Source organism: Rhinopithecus roxellana, chromosome 3 (assembly GCF_007565055.1).
Source record: "Rhinopithecus roxellana isolate Shanxi Qingling chromosome 3, ASM756505v1, whole genome shotgun sequence".
Taxonomy (NCBI): Eukaryota; Metazoa; Chordata; class Mammalia; order Primates; family Cercopithecidae; genus Rhinopithecus; species Rhinopithecus roxellana.
The window spans coordinates 156,076,201-156,100,077 of record NC_044551.1 but is presented as its reverse complement, the minus strand read 5'-3'; the positions used below and the strand labels follow the sequence as shown (position 1 = coordinate 156,100,077).

The 23,877-nt window shown below is 45.3% G+C and overlaps 1 protein-coding gene and 1 long non-coding RNA gene across 2 annotated transcripts in view; one reads left to right on the top strand and one right to left on the bottom strand.

Annotated features, from left to right (window-relative positions):
- The window catches only part of DNAJC18 (DnaJ heat shock protein family (Hsp40) member C18), a 29,205-nt gene extending 5,623 nt beyond the window's left edge, over positions 1 to 23,582 (top strand). The window contains exons 3-8 of the mRNA XM_010388116.2: positions 7,266 to 7,411; positions 10,431 to 10,616; positions 11,685 to 11,794; positions 14,521 to 14,630; positions 17,097 to 17,269; positions 23,357 to 23,582. Of these exons, the coding sequence (XP_010386418.1) occupies positions 7,266 to 7,411; positions 10,431 to 10,616; positions 11,685 to 11,794; positions 14,521 to 14,630; positions 17,097 to 17,269; positions 23,357 to 23,481 (850 nt within the window). The 3' untranslated portion in view covers positions 23,482 to 23,582. The remainder of the gene's footprint in view (positions 1 to 7,265; positions 7,412 to 10,430; positions 10,617 to 11,684; positions 11,795 to 14,520; positions 14,631 to 17,096; positions 17,270 to 23,356) is intronic.
- On the bottom strand, positions 12,254 to 19,949 carry LOC115896510. Its single transcript, XR_004056406.1, has 3 exons — positions 19,897 to 19,949; positions 12,825 to 12,913; positions 12,254 to 12,343 (listed from the first exon to the last, which is right to left on the bottom strand). It is a non-coding gene; the product is annotated as an uncharacterized LOC115896510 (long non-coding RNA).
- Positions 23,583 to 23,877: the final 295 nt, after the last annotated feature.

Sequence of the window (23,877 nt, the reverse complement as noted above, 5' to 3'; positions counted from 1 at the left end):
AATGCCACATGATGCGGTTCACGCCTGTAATCCCAGCACTTTGGGAGGCCGACGCGGGCGGATCACGAGGTCAGGAGATCGAGACCATCCTGGCTAACACGGTGAAACCCCGTCTCTACTAAAAATACAAAAAATTAGCCGGGCGTGGTGGCGGGCACCTGTGGTCTCAGCTACTCGGGAGGCTGAGGCAGGAGAATGGCGTGAACCCAGGAGGCGGAGCTTGCAGTGAGCCGAGATCGCGCCACTTGCACTCCAACCTGGGTGAGAGTGAGACTCCATCTCAAAAAAAAAAAAAAAAAAAAAAAAAAAAAAAAAAAAAAAAAAAGCCACTTGATGCTAATCATCTCTTTGTGAGCAGTTTGTCTCTTGAGTAAATTATGTATAGCAGTAAAAAGTAATCTCTTGCAGTTCTCGAGGTTTTTGTTTTGTTTGTTTTTGATACGGAGTTTTGCTCTTGTCGCCCAAGCTGGAGAGCAGTGGCATGATCTTGGCTCACTGCAACCTCCTCCACCTCCCAGGTTCAAGCAGTTGTCCTGCCTCAGCCTCCCAAGTAGCTGGGATTACAGGCACCCACCATCATGCCTGGCTAATTTTTGTATTTTTAGTAGAGACAGGGTTTCACCATATTGGCCAGGCTGGTCTTGAACTCCTGGCCTTGTGATCCGCCTGCACTTAATGCTAGCAGATATGGAAACATTGCACTTTTTGCAAAATACCTTTTTTTTTTTTTTTTTTAGACGGAGTCTCGCTCTGTCGCCCAGGCTGGAGTGCAGTGGCCGGATCTCAGCTCACTGCAAGCTCCGCCTCCCGGGTTTACGCCATTCTCCTGCCTCAGCCTCCCGAGTAGCTGGGACTACAGGCGCCCGCTACCTCGCCCGGCTAGTTTTTTTTTTTCGTATTTTTTTTAGTAGAGACGGGGTTTCACCGGGTTAGCCAGGATGGTCTCGATCTCCTGACCTCGTGATCCGCCCGTCTCGGCCTCCCAAAGTGCTGGGATTACAGGCTTGAGCCACCGCGCCCGGCCCGGCTAGTTTTTCGTATTTTTTAGTAGAGACGGGGTTTCACCGTGTTAGCCAGGATGGTCTCGATCTCCTGACCTCGTGATCCACCCATCTCGGCCTCCCAAAGTGCTGGGATTGATTACAGGCTTGAGCCACCGCGCCCGGCTGCAAAATACCTTTTAATCTCATATTGAAAATGAAGCTTTTATGTGGGTGCAGGACTGCTATAAGAAAGGCATACAGTCCATGATATGATTATTACTTATCGCATGCCTGAGCTCAAGGCTTCCACTCGCCTCAGCCTCTCAAAGTGCTGGGATTACAGATGTGAACCCCATCCCCAACCCTACCTCATCAACTTTTTAATGCAGACAGAAGTGTCCTATTCTGAAAAAGAAATGTCACAAATGATATTGTATTAGTAAGAATGAGAAGTGAGCACCAGGATATAAGGCAGGAAGAGACAGGCTAACTCTGCTATTTTGTGCAAATGCAGTTCAGTTTATGATAGGGGCTGCCATTATATATAAAACTGCTAACCCCTGAGCCTTGAATGGAAAAGATGAATACAGCTGCTAGCCTTTTGGTTGTACAGCAAGAAGGTCTGGGCAACAAGAGCCCTTTTTCTGGATTGCTCCATTGATACTTTCTTCCTGAAGTCAGGAAGTACTTTGCCAGTAAGGGACTGCCTTTTAAAAGTTCTTTTGGATTAACCTGGTGTTATGATGCATACCTGTAGTCTCAGCTACTTGGGAGGCTGAGGCAGGAGAATCACTTGAGCCCAGGAGTTAGTGGCTGCAGTGAGCTATGACTGTGCCAGTGCACTCCAGCCTGGGTGACAGGGACCCTACCCTGTCTCTAAAAAAAATAATAAAGTTCTGGCCGGGCGCGGTGGCTCAAGCCTGTAATCCCAGCACTTTGGGAGGCTGAGACGGGTGGATCACGAGGTCAGAAGATCGAGACCATCTTGGCTAACATGGTGAAACCCCGTCTCTACTAAAAAATACAAAAAACTAGCCGGGCGAGGTGGCGGGCGCCTGTAGTCCCAGCTACTTGGGAGGCTGAGGCAAGGAGAATGGCATAAACCCAGGAGGCGGAGCTTGCAGTGAGCTGAGATCGCGCCACTGCACTCCAGCCTGGGCGACAGAGCGAGACTCCATATCAAAAAAAATAATAAAAGAAATAATAATAATAAAGTTCTGTGGCCGGGCGTGGTGTCTCACTCCTGTAATCCCAGCACTTTGGGAGGCTGAGGCAGGCGGATCACAAGGTCAGGAGTTCGAGACCAGCCTGGTCAACATGGTGAAACCCCATCTCTACTAAAAACACAGAAATTAGCCAGGCGTGGTGGCAGGCGCCTGTGATCCCAGCTACTCGGGAGTCTGAGGCAGGAGAATTGCTTGAACCCGGGAGGAGGAGGTTGCATGAGTTGAGACCATACAATTGCACTCCAGCCTAGGTGACAAGAGTGAAACTCTATCTGAAAAAAAAAGAAAAAACAAATGTGAAAAGTCAACCTACAGAATGGGAGAAAACATTTAAAAAGTGTATATCTGATAAGGGACTTTATCTGGAACATACAAAGTTCTCTTAAAACTCAACAATGCAGGCCGGGCGCGGTGGCTCAAGCCTGTAATCCCAGCACTTTGGGAGGCCGAGACGGGCGGATCACGAGGTCAGGAGATCGAGACCATCCTGGCTAACACGGTGAAACCCCGTCTCTACTAAAAACTACAAAAAACTAGCCGGGCGAGGTAGCGGCGCCTGTAGTCCCAGCTACCCGGGAGGCTGAGGCAGGAGAATGGCGTGAACCCGGGAGGCGGAGCTTGCAGTGAGCTGAGATCCGGCCACAGCACTCCAGCCCGGGTGACAGAGCGAGACTCCGTCTCAAAAAAAAAAAAAAAAAAAAAAAACAAAACAAAAAAAAAAAACTCAACAATGCGAAGACAAATAACCCAATTGAAAAAACGGGCAAAGGGTCTGAATAGGCATTCCTCCTATATATTCCTCCATATATATATATAAACAAGATATATATATCATTAGTAAGCATATGTAAACTTGTTCAACATCATTAGTCATTAGGGGAATGCAAATCAAAACCACAATGAGATACTGTACCACTTCACACCCACTGGAATAGCTATAGTCAAAAAGGTGGATAATAAGTGTTGATAAAGAAGCAGATAAATTGGAACCTTTGTACATTGCTGGTAGGAATGCAGCCAGTTTGGAAAACAATATGACAATTCCTCTTAAAGTTCAGAAGAAAGTTAAGATTATTGACCAACAATCTACTCCTAGTATATACCAAGAGAAATATAAATATACTTCCACAAAAAAACTTGTACATGAATATCCGTAGCAATATTATTCATAACGACCCCAAAGGGGACACAACCCAATGTCCATTAACTGATAATGGACAAACAACATGGCGTATATCCATACAATGAAATATTATTTTGTAACAAAAAGGAATGAACAGATTCATGCTACAACATGAATGAACCTTGAAAAAATTACAGTAAAAGAAGCCAGACACAAAAGGCTACATGTTACATAACTCCTTTTATATAAAATATTCAGAATAAGCAAATCTATAGAGAGAGAAAGTAGATTAGTGGGTCCCAGGGGCTGGGGAGGAGAAGTGGGAATGACTCCTAATGAGTATAGAGTTTCTTTTTGGGGTGATAAAAATGTCCTGAAATGAGATAGTGGTGATAGATGCACACCTCTATAAATGTATTTAAAAACTAATGAATTGTACATTTTAAAAGGGTGAACTTTATGGTACGTGGATTATTTCTCAATAAAGCATTATTAAACAAATAGTAAATGTAGGAGAGGGAGTCCTGAGTGTCTGCCATGGAAGCAGAGATTGGAAACTGGGCTAGGGATTCAAAGACTCCCCATGGGCAGCTCATGTGGAAGGGACCTGCTGACAGCCCAGACCCTGCATTAGAGTCCAACCTGTGTTACTGACTTACGATGAATTTCTCAACGAAACTCCGAATCTCTGCCTGCCTTACTGAATCATATAGTAGCAAAAGACTGAAGCCCTTCTCAATACAAATTAGTAGGTGATGTATATATTTTACATTGATACAATGCAATAATATTTAGATTTTGAAAAGAATGAGGTAGGCCAGGCGTGGTGGCTCATGCCTGTAATCCCAGCACTTTGGGAGGCCAAGACAGGTGGATCACTTGAGGTCAAGAGTTCGAGACCAGCCTGGCCAATATAGTGAAACCCTGTCTCTACTAAAATTACAAAAACTAGCTGGGTGTGGTGGTGCAAGCCTGTAGTCCCAGCTACTCGGGAGGCTGAGGCAGGAGAATCACTTGAACCCAGAAGGCAGAAGTTCACTGTGAGCCGAGATCGCGCCACTGCACTCCAGCCTGGGCTCTGTCTCAAAAAAAAAAAAAAAAAAAAAAAAAAAAGAGGTAGATATATAATACTAGGTAATATTTATTTAGTATTAGATGCTCTCAAGCACTTTGATGAAGACTTTAATCATAATATCAACTCTGTGAAATATAATTATTAGCCCATTTCAGAAGATAACACCAAGCTATAGAGGTTAAGTACCCAGCAAAATCAAAGCTCAACCAAGGCATTTTGACTCCAGAGTTCATCTCTAATCCAGCAGTTCTCAAAGGGTGGTTGGGGAACCCCAAGACCCTTTTAGGGGATAGGTCTGCAAGTTTAAAACTGTAGTCATAATGATACAAACATGTTACTTGTCTTTTTCACTAATTTTCTCATGATTATACAGTGGAGTTTTTGAGAGGCTGCATGACATGTAATTACATCATCACTGTTTAAAAATTTTTGTTTTCATTTCTGGTATAGTAGATGTGGATTGATAGAAGTCACATAAATGAAAGCTCTTTTGAGGTCTTCAGTAATTTTTTTTTCTCTTCCTGTACCATGCGTTATAAAATGTTGCTGAGATCAAAAGTTCAGAACTGCCACTCTAAACTAAACTACTGTCTAGCCTAAACTATTATTCTATACTTCTCATCTTTATCTGTTAAGGATTGATCTCCAATCCTTTTTTTTTTTTTTTTTTTTTTTTTTTGAGACGGAGTCTTGCTCTGCCGCCCAGGCTGGAGTGCTGTGGCTGGCTCTCAGCTCACTGCAAGCTCCGCCTCCCGGGTTCACGCCATTCCCCTGTCTCAGCCTCCCGAGCAGCTGGGACTACAGGCGCCTGCCTCGTCGCCCGGCTAGTTTTTTTGTATTTTTTAGTAGAGACGGGGTTTCAGCGTATTAGCCAGGTTGGTCTCGATCTCCTGACCTCGTGATCCGCCCGTCTCGGCCTCCCAAAGTGCTGGGATTACAGGCTTGAGCCACCGCGCCCGGCCTCCAATCCTTTTTTGTTTGTTTGTTTGTTTGTTTGTTTTTTAGAGACAGGGTCATGCTCTGTTGCCCAGGCTAGAGTGTAGTGGAACAATCATAACTCACTGCAGCCTCAAACTCCTGGGCTTAAGTGATCCACCTGCTTTGGCCTCCTGAGTAGCTAGAATTCCAGATACAAGGCACCATGCCTGGCTAACTTTTTAAAATTTTTCATAGAGATAGGGTCTTACCATCCTGCCCAGGCTGGCCTTAGGCTCTTGGCCTCAAGCAGTCCTCCTGCCTCAGCCTCCCAAAGCACTGGGATTACAAGTGTGAGCCACCACGCCCAGCCCAAAATAAATTTTTTTTTTTTTTTTTTTTTTTTTTGAGACAGAGTCTCGCTCTGTCGCCCAGGCTGGAGTGCAGTGGCCGGATCTCAGCTCACTGCAAGCTCCACCTCCCAGGTTTACGCCATTCTCCTGCCTTAGCCTCCCGAGTAGCTGGGACTACAGGCGCCCACCACCTCGCCCAGCTGGTTTTTTTGTATTTTTTAGTAGAGACGGGGTTTCACCGGGTTAGCCAGGATGGTCTCAATCTCCTGACTTCGTGATCCGCCCGTCTCGGCCTCCCAAAGTGCTAGGATTACAGGCTTGAGCCACCGTGCCCGGCCAATAAATTTTTTTTTTTTTTTTTTTTTGAGGCGGAGTCTCGCTCTGTCGCCCGGACTGGAGTGCAGTGGCCAGATCTCAGCTCACTGCAAGCTCCGCCTCCCGGGTTCACGCCATTCTCCTGCCTCAGCCTCCCGAGTAGCTGGGACTACAGGCGCCCGCCACCTCGCCCGGCTAGTTTTTGTATTTTTAGTAGAGACGGGGTTTCACCGTGTTAGCCAGGATGGTCTCGATCTCCTGACCTCGTGATCCGCCCGTCTCGGCCTCCCAAAGTGCTGGGATTACAGGCTTGAGCCACCGCGCCCGGCCTAATAAATTTTTTTTTAAGCAAGATGTAGAAAAGTGATTATAATATGTTTCCATTTAGGTAAGAACAAAAATGGAGAGGACTATACCTGTACTCTCTGTACATAGGATCCATGCAAAACTTCTAATGATGGTTGTCCCTGTGGTGGGATTCTGGGGGACAGGAAATAATGAAGCAGGAGAATTTTTACTGTATAAACTTTAGTTCTGTTGGCTCTTTTTCTTCTATCATGTGTATGTTAACTTTTTGAAAACACAGTTTAGCTGGGCACGGTGGCTAACACCTGTAATCCCAGCAGTTTGGCAAGCCGAGGTGGGCAGATCACAAGGTCAGGAGTTTGAGACCAGCCTAACCAACATGGTGAAACCCCATCTATACTAAAAATACAAAAATTAGCCAGGCCTGGTGGCACATCCCTGTAATCTCAGCTACTCGGGAGGCAGAGGCAGGAGAATTGCTTGAACCCAGGAGGCAGAGGTTGCAGTGAGCCGAGATTGCGCCACTGCACTCCAGCCTAGGCAACAAGAGCAAGACTCCGTCTCAAAAACAAAACAGAACAAAAAACACAGTTTAAAAAATAGCCATAGGAAAAAGAGAAAAAAAATTATAAACAGAGTGATTAACTGTTTCTTCCGTCTTTGCTGTCCTGTGGTTCATCTCTCAGGATCTTAGCCTGAACCTTGGTGTAAGGATTGGCATACTTGTTCTACTCACTTGCAGGGATATAGGAAGAATAAATAGTAGGTGTAAAAGTACTTTGAAAGGCATTAAGTTCTGGGTGGGAGAAGGACATTGTTAATGAATTTGAATGTTTCATTAACGTGTGCACTAATTTTCTTCTAGGTTTGTTTTGGGTCCCACAGATTAGAGGGAGGATCGATGTATTATCTTGCAGTTAGTTGTACAAAAGGGGCCTTTGTAGACACACATGTTTCTGATTTTTTTAGGATCAAGAAATGCAGAAATTACTATGAAATTCTGGGAGTTTCTCGAGATGCCAGTGATGAAGAGCTTAAGAAAGCTTACAGAAAACTCGCCCTGAAATTTCACCCTGACAAGAACTGTGCTCCTGGAGCAACAGATGCTTTCAAAGGTCTGATCCTGAACCAGTGCTCAATGGTGCCCTTGTGGTCATAATAAGTTGCTTTTAGCCTTCCCCATAGTTGTTTCATAAGGCCATAAGGAGGGTTTTTCCCCCTGCCACACCTCTTAAATAGTGATTATCAGCATAGCTCCCTTGATTTTACCCAGGCTGGAGTGCAGTGGTGACATCTCAGCTCACTGCAACCTCCACCTCCCAGACTCGAGTGATCCTCCCACCTCAGCCTCCCAAGGAGGTGGGACTACAGGTGAGCACCACCATGCCTGGCTAATTTTTGTATCTTTTGTAGAGACGAGGTTTTGCCATGTTGCTCTGGCTGATCTCAAACTCCTGAGCTCAAGTAGTCTGCCCGCCTAGGCCTTCCAAAGTGCTGAAATTACAGGCGTGAGCCATTGTGCCCATCGTCCATGATACTTTAAGAAATATATTCTTTAGGCTGAGTGCAGTGGCTCACACCTGTAATCCTAGCATTTTGGGAGGCCGAGGTGGGTGGATCACCTGAGGTCAGGAGTTTGAGACCAGCCTGGTCAACATGGTGAAACCCCCTCTCTACTAAAAATACAAAAATTACCCAGGCGTAGTGGTGCACACCCATAATCCCAGCTACTCAGGAAGCTGAGGAAGGAGAATTGCTCGAACCCGGGAGGTGGAGGTTCCAGTGAGCCAAGATCACGTCACTGTACTCCAGCCTGTGCAACAGGAGCGAGACTCCATCTCAAAAAAAAAAAAAAAAGAAATATATTCTTTTTTTTTTTTTTTTTTTTTTTTTTTTGAGACGGAGTCTTGCTCTGCTGCCCAGGCTGGAGTGCAGTGGCCGGCTCTCAGCTCACTGCAAGCTCCGCCTCCCGGGTTCACGCCATTCTCCTGTCTCAGCCTCCCGAGTAGCTGGGACTACAGGCGCCCGCCTCGTCGCCCGGCTAGTTTTTTGTATTTTTTTAGTAGAGACGGGGTTTCACCGTATTAGCCAGGATGGTCTCGATCTCCTGACCTCATGATCCGCCCGTCTCGGCCTCCCAAAGTGCTGGGATTACAGGCTTGAGCCACCGCGCCCGGCCAAGAAATATATTCTTTAAAAATATTTTGGACCCAACACATGAATACAAATCTTAAGAGCTTCACCTGGCCAGGCATGGTAGCTCATACCTGTAAACCCCAGCACTTTGGGAGGCTGAGATAGGAGGATTGCTTGAGCTCGAGTTTGAGACCAGCCCACGCAACATAGTGAGACCTCATCTCTACTAAAAATAAAAATAAAAAAAATTAGCCGGGCATGGTAGCGTGTGCCTGTAGTCCCAGCTTCTTGGGAGGCTGAGGTGGGAGGATTGCTTGAGCCAGAGGTCAAGGCTGCAGTGAGCCGTGATTGTACCACTGCACTCTAAGTCACTGTTTCAGGCAGAGATCATCAGTGAATGCTAAAGCCATTGAGTGCTAGGTTGTTGTCACCTATGGGGTATTCTTGCCAAAATGTTTGACCTGAATCTAATAATGAGGAAACAATCAGAATATGAAACATTCTACAAGAATACTGACCTGTTCTTCCAAGAAATTTAACATAATGAAAAACAAAAAAGGTGGGGACAGTTTTAGATTAAAAGAAACTAAATGCAGTACTTGATCTTGCATGGATGCATTGGATGATAATGGACTGATAATTTCCTTAGCTGTGATAATGGTATTGTGATTACATAGGAGAATGTCTTTCTCCTTGGGAGATATATGTTGAGGTATTTAGGGGAAGGTGACGTAATATCTGTGGCCTACTTTCAAATGGTTCAGCAAAATAAATGTATACTTATTACAATATATATGTACATATGTATACATAGAGTTGTGGGTAACAGAGTGGCAAGGCAAACATTTAACAATTCCCCAGGTAAAAGAATCATGAAGAAATACTCCTCCTGACTGTGTTTCTGACAGTGTTGACTGAATTACAGGTAGAGAGTGGGGGATGCCTTAAAAGGTTTTCTTTTCGAGGTTTGTATTGATTGGTGCTACTGATTGTATGTTTAAATGAAATTGGTCAAGGTTCGCACAATTGCACATAGAAGGGAGACGTGTTGGTAAACATATGTAATTATTCAGCCTTTGAAACCTCCTTGAGATATTGGAAATACATTTCTTAATTTCAGAAAATAATTATCTAAAGTTAACTGAAATAAGACTATGATGAAGACTGTTTTTAGTCAGGCAGGAAGGTTTTTATTGTTTCAGAGTAGAATTCAGGAAATTTTTCTAACTACAAGTTAGAATATCACTACGGATGTATGAACTGTTTCCAACATAAACCATTGCACTCAAGTGAAATAAGAACACTGTTTTGGCTAGATGCAGTGGCTCACACCTATAATCCCAAACTTTTGGAGGCCAAGGTGGGAGGATCACTTGAGGCCAGGAATCTGAGACTAGTCTCGGCAATGTAACAAGACCCCATCTCTAAAAAAAATTTTTTTAAAGTAAAGAACACTCGTTCGTGTGTGTGTGTGTGTGTGTGTGTGTGTTTGTGTGTGTGTGTGACGAAGTCTCACTCTGTTGCCCAGCCTGGAGTGCAGTGGCATGATCTTGGCTCACTGCAAGCTCCCAAAGTGCTGGGATTACAGGCATGAGCCACTGTGCCTGGCCAGAACACATTTTTTATGAATGAGAGTGCTGACCAGTTGGAGAACATTTCCCCAACATGCCTGGGACTTGTGGTGAGTGGGAACCCAAACTGAGGGGGGATTCCTAATTTCTAGGACAGCTGGGATGACTCCAGGACTGTTGACTGGGAGTTAACTCACTTCAGCAGTAGTTCTTAATTCCTGTGATTCCAATGTTGTTGTTTCTGGCGATTAGGGAAAACCTGAAGGGCAAGCACTTTGGAGAACTTTCTAGGCCCAAGCACCTCTCCTTGGGCCCCTGAGAAGTTGTCCAGCATGAGTCACCTCTAGGCTCTTCATCACTGCTGCTGTGATCACTCTCAGCCATAGCAAAGACTATGTCCTCATGTGCTGCTGCTTGTTGATTGCAGCAATAGGAAATGCATTTGCAGTCCTGAGCAATCCTGATAAGAGACTTCGCTATGATGAATACGGAGATGAACAGGTGACTTTCACTGCCCCTCGAGCCAGACCTTATAATTATTACAGGGATTTTGAAGCTGACATCACTCCAGAAGAACTATTCAACGTCTTCTTTGGAGGACATTTTCCTACAGGTTAGTCTCCCCAAATTATCATTCTTAAACATATTTCTTTATTTATGGCTCTCAGCAAACTCCTGTTTGAAAATCTGAATAGAGGGACAATGGAATGATGGAAACAGCAAGGATTTGGAATCAGTTGAGCAGGAGTTTGAGGCAAGTCTCCAGCCTCCAGCTGTGCATAATTTTGACCAGATCATTTAGTTTCTCTGACCCTGTTTCCTCTCCTGAAAAATGGGGCTGTTAATAATACCTACTTCACAGGGTCACTGTGAGGATTAGATATTTTTAAGTGCCTTCTAAATAAGTAACAAAATGCCTATTATTATTATTATAAAATAGCACTTACAAAGATAAAAGATAGGAAAGTACCCCCAGCAAGTTGGAAGTTGGTATAATTCAATGCCCAGGAAGTAAATTGAATTTTATGAGTTGCTATTAAAAGATACCAGTGACACAATATGGTATTGGGCACGGAAGCAGACGTGAACATGCCAAATAGGATTCATGGCCCAAATGCTCTCTCTCTTCTAGCCTTTTGGGGGTTCTCTCTCACTAGTTGCAAAGGACTATTTAAATGAAGTCAGGAGAGCTCAGCACACTTTAGCTCCAGCTGGTTCACTTGGCTTGCCTACTGTCTTGTTTTTCTGCTGGGTAAAATAGGCCAATACTCTATCCTTAACAAACCTAGCTGGGAACAAGGACCTTGAAAAAGACAAGGAAGGATTGGGTGCGGTGGCTCACGCCTGTAATCCCAGCACTTTAGGAGGCCAAGGTGGGTGGATCACTTGAGTTCAGGAGTTTGAGACCAACCTGCAATGTGATGAAACCCCATCTCTACTAAAAATACAAAAGTTAGCGGAGCATGGTGGCGGGTGCCTGTAACCCCAACTACTGAGGAGGCTAAGGTAGGAGAATCGCTTGAACCCAGGAAGCAGAGGTTGCAGTGAGCTGAGATCATGCCATTGCACTCCAGCCTGGGTAACAGAGCGAAACTCCGTCTCCAAAAAAAAAAAAGAAAAAGGCAAGGAAGGAGTGTTCGCCATATCCCATACTAAGTATTTCTTTTTCTTTCTTTTCCAGGAAATATTCATATGTTTTCAAATGTGACAGATGATGCTCACTATTACCGCCGACGGCACCGACATGAGAGGACACAGACTCAGAAGGAGGAGGAAGAAGAGAAACCTCAGGTACCTAGGGAGGGAGGAGTGCTGCTGCCCATAAACAGTTGTACTGGACCAACCTTGATGGTACATGATCCAATTTTAGAAGCTGAACTTGAGATATGTTGCTAAGATGTGCTTTAGGAAAGCAAAACCAATGGTGAGAAGAGCTGGAAAACTGGCCTAAATAGGCAGAATTGTATCCCCTCCCTCTGCCCATTTTTGGGTGGCTCTCCCCGGATCTCAGCAATCCTGTGGGGCTGACTTCATCAAGGCTTTTTTTTTTTTTTTGAGAGAGGGTCTCACTGTCACTCACGATGGAGTACAATAGTACAAACACAGCTCACTACAACCTCGAACTCCAGGGCTCAAGCAATCCTCCCACCTCCGCCTCTCATGTAGCTGGGACTATAGGTGCATGCCATCATGCCCAGCTCATTTTTTGTAGAGATTAGTTCTCACCCTGTTTCCCAGGCTGGTCACGAACTCCTGGACTCAAGTGATCCTCCTGTCTTGGTCTCCCAAAGTGCTGGGATTACAGGCATGTGCCCCGCTCTGGCTTCAAAATTTTCTTGGCTGCAGAAAATAGGAACTCTCTTCAAAATATTTAGAACTAAAGGGGGTTTAAGGTAAGGGATCAAAGGAGTCTCATGAAGCTCAAGGATAGAGAGCTGGGCCTCATGACAGACAGGAACAAAGAACTGGGATACTGTCAGGCTCCCAAGCAGCTGTGCTCTGCAGGACTCTTGGGGCCCAGATTGTCTCTAGTTTTCCTGCCACTCTTTGCCTCTGTTTTGTTTTCACCAAGCAGCATTGCTTGTTCTACTTCCCCTTGCAAATAGCTAGTCTACAGTGCCTGACGGTGTGTGTTCTTCCTTAAAGTGACAACACAGAAGTGAAGGGTGATGAGTCTCAATCCCAGATTCCTAGGAGAGAAAATGTGATTATCTCTGCCAGAGTTAGATGTCCTCCCAGTCCATCAGCTGTGGCCAAGCATAATGCTAACCTGGCTCCTAGAGCCCCACTCCTGTAAGAGGCACAGTCTGGGCAGGTTTACCTTGAGATGTTTGCTTCGTTGGTCTTGTTAATGGGGCTGCAGGGGGATTACTGGGTGTCAATCCAGGTTGTTGTTGGGCCTTCTTCAGCCTGTTCAGCAGAGAGAATAAAAGTTATTTGGTATAGACTGAGTATCCCTTATCTGAAGTAAATGGGACCAGTAGTATTTCAGATTTCAGATTTTTTTTTTTTTTTTTTTTTTTGGATTTTGGAATATTTGCATTATACCATTATACATTTGACAACTCCTAATCTGAAAATCTGAGGCTGGGTGCGGTGGCTCACACCTGTAATCCTAATGCTTTGGGAGACTGAGGCAGGAGGATTGCTTGAGCCTAGGAGTTCGAGACTAGCTGGGCAACATGGCAAGATCTTGTCTCTACAAAAATTTTAAAATTAACTGCACACGGTAGTGTGCACCTGTGGTCCCAGCTTCTCAGGAGGCTGAGGTGAGAGAATCATCAGAACCCAGGAGGTCAAGGCTGCAGTGAGCCATGTTTGTGTCACTGTACTCTAGTCTAGGTGACAGAGCAAGACCATGTCTCAAAAAAAAAAAAAAAAATTGAAATCCAAAATGCTTTCCTTTTGAATGTCATCCTGGTACTCAAAACGTTTTCGATTTTGGAGCATTTTTGATTTTGAATTTTCTGATTAGGACTGCCCAACCTGTACTTCTCAGCTGAAAGTACAACCTTCCCAGAAAAGCCTGGGGCTTTGTGGATCCTCCTATGCAGTGCATTGGTAATTTGTTATTTTCTTTGGGACAACTGTCTGCCGGATCTCAGCTCACTGCAAGCTCCGCCTCCCGGGTTCACGCCATTCTCCTGCCTCAGCCTCCCGGGTAGCTGGGACTACAGGCGCCGCTACCTCGCCCGGCTAGTTTTTTGTAGTTTTTTTAGTAGAGACGGGGTTTCAACGTGTTAGCCAGGATGGTCTCGATCTCCTGACCTCGTGATCCGCCCGTCTCGGCCTCCCAAAGTGCTGGGATTACAGGCTTGAGCCACCGCGCCCGGCCGGGACAACTGTCTTATTTTCAATAAGCTTTATATTGATAAAGAACACTTGGCCGAGCGCGGTGGCTTAAGCCTGTAATCCCAGCACTTTGGGAGGCTGAGACGGGCGGATCACGAGGTCAGGAGATCGAGACCATCCTGGCTAATACCGTGAAACCCCGTCTCTACTAAAAAATACAAAAACCAGCCGGGCGACGAGGCGGGCGCCTGTAGTCCCAGCTACTCGGGAGGCTGAGACAGGAGAATGGCGTCAACCCGGGAGGCGGAGCTTGCAGTGAGCTGAGAGCCGGCCACTGCACTCCAGCCTGGGCGGCAGAGCAAGACTCCGTCTCAAAAAAAAAAAAAAAAAAAACTAAAAAAAAAAGAACACTTACAGGCCAGGCGCAGTGGCTCACACCTGTAATCTCAGCACTTTGGGAGGCCGAGGTGGGCGGATCATGAAGTCAGGAGATTGAGACGATCCTGGCTGCGGTGAAACCCTGTCTCTACTAAAAATACAAAAAAAATAGCCGGGCGTGGTAGCAGGCGTCTGTAGTCCCAGCTACTCGGGAGGCTGAGGCAGGAGAATGGCGTGAACCTGAGAGGCGGAGCTTGCAGTGAGCTGAGATCGCACCACTGCACTCTAGCCTGGGCGACAGAGAAAAAAAAAGAGCACTTACAGCAAGTTTTTTTTTTCTTTTTCAGACTACGTATTCTGCATTTATTCAGCTACTTCCAGTTCTTGTGATTGTGATTATATCTGTCATTACTCAGCTGCTGGCTACTAATCCCCCATATAGTCTGTTCTATAAATCGTAAGTCTGATATTTCTCAATCTTTTTCAGTAACAGTCTGGGGGTGAAAGACTTGAAGGTTTTGCTGATACATTACTAACATTTCATTTTACCTTTTGCTGTAGAAAACACCAATTTGATGTTTAAAGGAACAGCTGGGTAGTCATGGTGCTGAGACTCAAAAATACTGAAGCAGTCTCCTGTGTGTCTCGGGAAATAGATTGTTTTGTTCTGTAGTGACATCATCTGGTCAGCTGCAGAACAGCAGTAACTGGTTTTTGAAGGATCAGTAGAATTTAAGGTTTAGATGAACACATTATCACACCATGGTAGAGTTAGAAAGACTCTGTTGAGCTGTTGATAGGATTGCTGGACCCTCTGGGTCTCGGAGCATAGTATTAATAATGGGGATCAAGTGATTATTTTTAATTTTTTTGTTTTTGTTGAAGATAGAGAAATTCCTTGTAATGCTTTTTGCATACAGATTATAAACTCTGATAGGATTTTAAAAAATTTCTTCAATTAATTATTTCAGTTGATTCAGTTCCCAAAGTTTGGTCCCCAGACCAGCCATCATCAGTATCAACAGGCAACATGTTAGAAAGGCAGATTCTAGGGCCCCTCCAAATCCATTGAATTAGAGGCTCTGGGGGTAGGACCAGAAGCCTGAGTTTTAGCAAACCCTCCAGATTATCCTGGTCCACACTGAGGTTTGAGAATCACTAGATTATCTTTTTTGTTAGTAATGAATAACAAATTATTATTCATGATTATAGTTTAGTGGGAAAAAATCTTTTTAAAGTAGAATTTATTAGACAATACATAACAGGAAGAGTCTTTGTCAGTGATCACTGTAGACTGAAGACCATCATTCCAGGTCAGTCCAGGTCAGTATTTTCCTTTTTTGTTTGTTTTTGTTTTTTTGAGACAGAGTCTCGCTCTGTCACCTGGGCTGGAGTGCTGTGGTGCAATCTGGGCTCACTTCAACCTCCATCTCCCCGTCAAGCAATTCTTGTGCCTCAACCTCCTGAGTAGCTGGGATTACAGGCAGCACACACCACCACACCCGGCTAATTTTTATATTTTAGTAGAGACAGGGTTTCACTATGTTGGCCAGGCTAGTCTCGAGCTCCTAACCTCAGGTGATCCACCCACCTCGGCCTCCCAAAGTGCTGAGCCATCACGCCCAGCTAGTATTTTCCTTTTACAGAGAGCAAAGCTGAGGCTGAAAGAGGTTTTTTGTTGTTGTTTTTATTTTTGAGGCAGTCTTGCTCTGTCGCCCAGGCTTCCGGGCTGAAGTGCAGTGTTGCAATTTTGGCTCACTGTAATCTCCTTCCTCCGGGTTCAAGCGATTCTCATGCCTCAGCCTCCTGAGTAACTGAGATTATAAGCATGTGCCACCACACCTGGCTAATTTTTGTATTTTTTAGTAGAGACTGGGTTTTACCATGTTGACTGGGCTGGTCTCAAACACCTGATGTCCACCTGTCTTGGCCTCCCAAAGTGCTGGGATTACAGTCATGAGCCACTGCGCCCAGCCTTCAGAGAGAGGTTTTTGCCATCAGGTCACACACCGATTTCCTCTGTTTCCCAGCTTCTCATGTTTTTCCATATGGCACTTCAACTTTCTTTCTTGTGAGGCCAGCGGGGTAAGCACGGACCTGCTCTGTAAGATCCCCCAACCCCTTAGAGTGAGGGGAGAGCAGTCATGGCCTCGGCTCTTACTCTAATTAGAGAGGATCTAAGGAGAGGGCCAGGAAAAGGCCAAATAAAATGTAGCCCCTTTAAGTAGAATTTGTCCAGTTTGAAGAAAACCATCTTGGATTCTACACATTTCTGTCACATTGTTTTAACTTGAGTTTGAGGTCCCTTCTGTGTTTCCTGATGGTTAGAATTTAGTCAGCTCAGTACTCTTTAATGTTGCTGAGCACCAGATACCATTGGATGCCTTGGACCCACAGAGAGTTAGCTCTGAAGCATCATTGAAATATTTTGTCTGAGTCTCTTGCAGTTCTCAGTTAGCAGCTATGTGCGAAGTACTTTTTGTCATGTCCAAAATATTGCTTCTAGGTTGGTGTGAGCTATCTGTTTTTTAATTTGCTATATAACGTAATCAGTTCATTCAACCAGCATTTATAATAACCTCCTCTGTCAGGTACCATGCTAGATCCTACACAACATAAAAATTGTTTGTTTTAAGCATTCAGCGTTCTCTTTTAGCACAGAGAGCAGTAAAAGAGAGGTGGGTCTTTTAAGAGAATAAACTATGCTGAAGCTGAATTCATAGTATGAACGTGCTTACATAATACAGTTATGATGATGTTATACTTATAATTTTGCTAAGGATATAAGAAGTGTTGGGTACATTAGAAAATGATCTCTACCTCTGCTCTATGAGCAGATGATGATGATGATATCTGTGAAGTCAGTGCTAAGAGTAATATTGCCAAATATTATGAGCTCACATGAGCCTCTGTCTCATTTCAGGACCTTGGGCTACACCATTTCTAGAGAAACTCAGAACCTGCAGGTGCCTTACTTTGTGGATAAAAACTTTGACAAGGCCTACAGAGGAGCTTCTCTGCATGACCTGGAGAAGACAATAGAGAAGGATTACATTGATTATATCCAGACTAATTGTTGGAAGGAGAAACAACAAAGTAAGATGCTGTAAAAGGGGCATTAGCCGGTGGCCGTGGTTCCCGGCAGGAGGCACCCCCAGCCTCCTGATCCCTCCTCTCTTCTTGTTTGGGGCTACACATGTTTATGTGAACAGAGTCAGAGGACAAAGGCCATTCAGGATACTACAAAAAAGTGGGGGAAATTTATTGACAGGATACGTGTGGCCAGGACTTGGAAATCTTAGGAATTTAGGTGGCGCTAGTCACCTGTCTATATGCCCATCTCTCTTTGGGTCTCTACCTCTCTGCCCATCTGCCCCCTCTCTTCTCCCCACCAGCTGCCTTCCTTTCTTTCTTCCAGTTTCCCTTTTTCATAACCTTGTTTGCCATGGTTTACAGTGGTTGCCACCCTCCTTATCACTCTCTCAAATTCCCCAGCCTCACCAGTCAGTGCCCCTTTCTGCAGCACACACCTCCGTTAAGTTCTTGGTGCTCGCTGATTTGGTCCAGTTTCCCAATTCCACACTCCCTGGAGGGAAATCTGATTGAGCCAGCCAAGGTTTAGAGGTTTCTGGTATTGAATGAGGTGTCCCTTACCCTCACCTCCAGCTGGTTGTGGCCACACAGAACAAAAGTGACCTCCTGGGTCTGCCCCTTTGGGTGTGGCAGTCCTTCCCCCCTATTTCCCTCTCTGGAGACAGTGGGGATGACAGCGTCTGCCACTGGCTTACAGCTCCAGCAAGTGTTACTAAGGAGTGTCTGCAGCAGGGGCAGCCCGGTCTCAGCCAACAGCTTCACCTTTGGTCCCACTTGAATTCTACACACACACCGCATTAGTGACTGTGTCTTCTCAAACTTGGTTTTGGTTATTTTTATTTTCTTTTTTATTTTTCAGGGGCTACCCTTTTAACTGAAGTTTTGGCTCACGTTTAAAAAGCAAATTCTGACTCATTTCTAAAGCCTTATTACTGAGTATCATTAAATATCTAATGGAGTCTGATAAAATTAGCTCGTCGGTCACAGTGCTACTAAGCCCTCAGTGACCATCACACACTCCCAACTCCGCCCTCAAGTTAAACTCTCCTTCCTCTGTGTTCTTTTTTTTTTTTTTTTTTTTGAGGCAGAGTCTCGCTCTGTCGCCCGGACTGGAGTGCAGTGGCCGGATCTAAGCTCACTGCAAGCTCCGCCTTCCGGGTTTACGCCATTCTCCTGCCTCAGCCTCCCGAGGAGCTGGGACTACAGGCGCCCGCCACCTCGCCCGGCTAGTTTTTGTATTTTTTTTTAGTAGAGACGGGGTTTCACCGTGTTAGCCAGGATGGTCTCGATCTCCTGACCTCGTGATCCGCCCGTCTCGGCCTCCCAAAGTGCTGGGATTACAGGCTTGAGCCACCGCGCCCGGCCTCCTCTGTGTTCTTAAAGCACTTTGTTCAACCTGCTAACATAGTACCAATCACACAGTGTTAGAGTTCCAGAGATATATGTCAGTCTCCCCTGCAAGACTATGGGCTCTCTGGGAATAAGAACTTGGTCTTACTAATTTTGTGTCTCAGGGCCCTGGCACAGTGCTTGCTTCAGAACAGGTGCTCAACAAATGTCTTTTGAAGAGAGGATTCTCAGGAGTAGAAAACGATGAAAATGCTGAAGATTGTGAATAACAACAGCAGGGTTAGTGTCCTAACTCACCCTTAGGGACCTGGTCTCTGCCCACTATTTCTGTAAGGCAAAGTCCCACTGTTCTCTCAAAGTGCATTAGGAAGTTGGTGAGCAGTGACTCTGGGATATAAGAGGAAATTAAACAGGAAGAGGAAATTCCATTTTTATTGAAAAACACTGAGGGTTCAGGAAATACTCTACCCCATCGCTAAACTAGATTTTACAAGAATCAAAAATCAGGAAAGAATTTTGGAGCAGGATAAAGGCCTCATACTAAAAGGCAGTATATAGGCCAGGCATGGTAGCTCATGCCTGTAGTCCTAGCACTTTGGGAGGCCGAGGCAGGAGGATCACTTGAGTCTAGGAGTTTGAGACCAGCCTGGGAACCCCATCTCTACAAAAAGTATGAAAATAAGCCAGGTGTGGCAGCACATGCCTGTGGTTCCAGCTACTCGGGAGGTCAAGCCTGGGAGATCGAGGCTACAGTGAGCTGTGATCACTCCACTGCACTCCAGCCTGGGCTACAGAGCGAGATCCTGTCTCAATAAAAAGGCAGTATATACATGGATCCAAATCAGGTGAAAGCCAGTATATGTCCTGAAAGTCCCTATTGTCTGGGTCCTGGGAGGGCTTTGACTTTGTTGCTTTCTGCAAGAACTGGATGAAAATCTGCATTTCACATTCTTCAAACACCCCCTGCCCCATATCTTTCTCTATGGCAGTAAGATGCTGGAATTATGCAAAGAGCTCACGGTGAGGATTGCACCAGAGGTGGTTTGTAAGCTTTTGTCCCCATCCCCACGAGGCCTAGTTCAGAGCTTCGGCACTCTCCAGGTATAAATAAAAATCCAGTGAGTGGCCAGGTACCATGGCTCATGCTTGTAATCCCAGCACTTTGGGAGGCCAAGGAAGGTGGATCACCTGAGGTCAGGAGTTTGAGACCAGCCTGGCCACATGGTGAAACCCCGTCTCTACTGAAAATACAAAAATTAGCTGGGAGTGGTGGCACATACCTGTAATTCCAGCTATTCGGGAGGCTGAGGCAGGAGAATAACTTGAACCCAGGAGGCAGAGGTTGCAGTGAGCCAAGATCATGCCACTGCACTTCAGCCTGGTTGACAGAGCGAGACTCCATCTCAAAAAAAAAAAAAAAAAAAAATCCAGTGAGTAAGCATGAAGCTTGTACCCACAAGTTCCAAATGGGGGTTATCAGCACAAACCCCTTACACATCTATTTCTGGCATTTAAGTACAGTGGCTATGCGGAGCCTGCACACAACCCAAGTGCCATTTGAGAACAAGCAGCATCTGCCCTCTGAATCCAGCAGCAAGTGCAGCCAACAAGGTTAAATTTAGCACTTGGAGGTTGTAAAAATAAACCCACTTGAGAACAAAGTTCACTCTTGGCAAAATACCAAATGCAAACTGTTTTTAGCAAGGTTAGCCATTGACTTTTTAAATCTTTGGTTCATTTATTTTCTCTGCTCTTCCTTAGAATGCTTAATCTGGGTAAACTTTTTTTTTTTTTTTTTTTTTTTTTTTTTTTTTTTTTTTTTAGACAGAGTCTCGCTCTCTCACCCAGGCTGGAGTATAGTGGTGCAATCTTGGCTCATTGCAACATACACTTCCCGGGTTCAAGCAATTCTCCTGCCTCAGCCTCCCGAGTAGCTGGGACTACAGGCACATGCCACCATGCCTGGCTAATTTTTGTAGTTTTTAGTAGAGATGGGGTTTCACCGTGTTGGTCAGGCTGGTCTAGAACTCCTGACCTCAAGTAATCTGCCCACCTCGGCCTCCCAAAGTGCTGGGATCACAGGCGTCAGCCACCACACCCGGCCAATCTGGGTAAACTTTTATGAGTAACCCCTTACTGTAAACACTAATTGTCCTGTTTACTTATTCGTAGCTGCATCTAGATAGTAAACCTGATGCCAGAGCAAGTGGCCACACCACTAGGCTGGGCTGAACAAAAGTAGCAGGCAGGAACTGCCCCTTGGCCTAGCCGAGCTGAGCTGAGCTGAGCTCCTGGCCTGGACTGACAGAGGAGCACTTCTTTCCACACCCTTGAGCAGGATAACCTAGTGGGTAGAAGCTTAGGCTTTGAAATGGGCATAGAGTCCACTTCCTCCGGGAGAGGTTATGTGGGTGATGGAAGATGGCATGGGTGTAACTCTTAGCACAGTGTCTGGCACATAGAAAGTGCCTAATGTCTGGTGGAGTCCTGGCTTTACCTGGCTTTGCACTGTAGACTGGATGCAGTACCATCTCATGGGGCTGGATCATGAGGGCAGTGGGATCCGTTGCAGTCTTTCAGCTGTCGAGACCAATCTGGGCTCTTTTGCAGCATGTTCTTGGGAGAGGTTCTGAGTCTTGCTTCTCTTGGCAATTTGCCTGAATCAGTTTATCTTTAAGGCTCAATGCTCTGTCCATCTGTTACAGTGACATTCAGAGGAAGGGGAACTTTCTGCTAAGAAGAAAAGGTATTCTCTGGAACCTGCCATTCCCCAAAACTTTTTTACATTGCTTAGAAGTTATTGAATATTAACAGAATTTGTCAAAAGTAGCATATTCTTGAAGTTGACCCTTTGTTCATTGAAGGATGAAAGGATTCACTGGCAGTTTGAAGAGAAGTTGCTCTGAGCTTGGTAGTGGGGATGTGGGACATGGTTCCTTGAAACACTAACCTTGTACAAGGTCATTGCTCTGGAGCAGGGGTCTCTGAGCTGGTTTCAGTGAGCTTTATGAAAAGCAATGTGATATTTTGAGAAAAGCAGTTGTCTTTCATCAGCTTGTTGAAGTGGCCTTCAATGTAGAAAATATAAAGAGTCACTAACCCTTAATGTTTCCTGGAACAAGATTTCAGGGAATGAGGCATTTAGAAAAGCTGAGCAAATGAAAAACCTAAGGAAATAATTTCAAAGAAAAGCAAAACCACAGAATCTGTTTCAATACTGGTGTAACTGTGACTCCAGAGGACTAAAGGCACAGACTGACTTCACAGAGGCCTCCTGGGCAGAGGTTACCCACATGCCAAGGAAGCCTGAGATTGGAGTTAGTGCCGAGCCCTGGGCAGGATGCAGGAGCAGAGAGCTTTCATTTGGATACGGCCCATGATCCTCCATGAAGCCCCATCACCTGCAAGGGTGACTGTGCCAAGACAAGCCCTGGCTAGCAGGCACTGCAGGCACCCTCACCAAGCAGGGAGAGCACATTGTTCTGGAGCCTGGGAGACCCACTGCTTGCCAAGCAACTGCTGGGCTAGAGCCCAGGCTGTGTGGCCTCCATTGTAGAGGGAGGGTTTTTATGCATATCCACCCCTCACCCTGGAGTCCTGCACTTAATCTGCACTTTGGGCCTTACTTGGGGGTAAATAGCATCATTGTGAGCAGAAATGCCAGACAGTGTTTTGTGTTGATAGAAACGTATTCAGAAAGCAATGCCCATTGTTCCCCCTGGCTAAATAATAATTCCTGTTTCCAGGCAGTTTGCTGATTAATCAGACAGGTGTCTTTCGTTCCACCAAGAAAAACAAAATCTGTCAGCAAGACGATTAAGAATGGATAGGCATATTTCAAAACAATTAAAATAGCATTTTTACAAGTCTGGTCCTTTAAACATTGAGTAGCTGCCTGCTGTTGGAGGCTTTCAGAAGCCACATACCACATCCAAGCATGCCATCCTGTTAATATGCAATACGTCTCTAAAGGTGCTTTTCAGGCATTCCTCCCTGAGTATGCCTGAAACCTCACAAAACAATAAAAAATAGAGGCAGCCAAACCACCGTTGAGTCAGGAAACACAGCAGAGATTATATTCTGGTTAAAAATAGAATGACCTTCTCCACCATGAAGAGAAAATGAAATTCCTTTAGTCAAGGAGACAAAGATCACCAGATCCAGATGATTCAACTTTTAAAAAGACCCAGCTGCCTTTGGCCTTTGAGTTGGGGACCCCACATGTGGTGAGGAAATGAATGCCAGTAGCGCCCTGGCCTTGTGTAGACACACACCCGGCAGCAGTAGGCTCTGTGTGCCTTCGCACATGTGAGTTATCATGCAGCAATGCAGGAGAAGAATAAAGCAGCTGTCTGTTTCAGATGACAGGAATAGGCCACTGGACTCCATTCTCTCCCAGCTGCCGTTGGAATCCCACTTGTAGGAGGCTATGGTGCGGTCTCACTGAACATGCGCAGGTTTCCTAAGTCTGGTGCCAAATGTTTTCTTGGTAAGAACTAAGTTCAGTGCTTTTATAAGAGCACAGATACTGTTGGACTGCAGGGTCACAGGTGCCCTTTAATCCTCCGCACCTGGTCTAGTGCCTAAGCTGTGTTTTGTGAATAAATGAGTAAATGTTTCTTACATTTAATTGAAAGAAAAAGCTTGAAATGAAGTAAAAGGAGCTTTGACTCCAGAAATGTTGAAATGAAACAAAGGAGCTCAACTCTTGATGAATTGGTTACCTCTTTTATCTTTCAGAGTCAGAGCTGACAAATTTGGCAGGATTATACAGAGATGAACGATTGAAACAGAAAGCAGAGTCGCTGAAACTTGAAAACTGTGAGAAACTTTCCAAACTCATTGGCCTACGCAGAGGTGGCTGAGAGGATAATGGTCCTATGCAGGGCTGGGGTTTTGCTACTTGTTCCTATTTATGTTCCTGATTCCATTTTATAATACAAAATTAGGTAATGGTGAACACTTTACTATTTGCTAAGTTCGTTGATTGGGCAGAGTGGCAGGAGCATGGGCACGAGAGCCAGACGTGTCCTCACAGAATCCTTCCTGGGGAGTGACTCCAGGTCCCAGGAGGAGTTCATCTAAGTTAAATTAATGGCAAAGCACTGGATTCTGTCTCCCTGCTCCATGCCTACCCTGCCTCTGTGAATGGAGTTCAGGGCATCCCAGAGCAGATCCATGTTTTCTTCCTTCTTCCCTTCTTCAATGAAGTCTTAAGACCCAGGCATTCCTAGGCTTAGCCAAAGCTTATTAGTTATTTA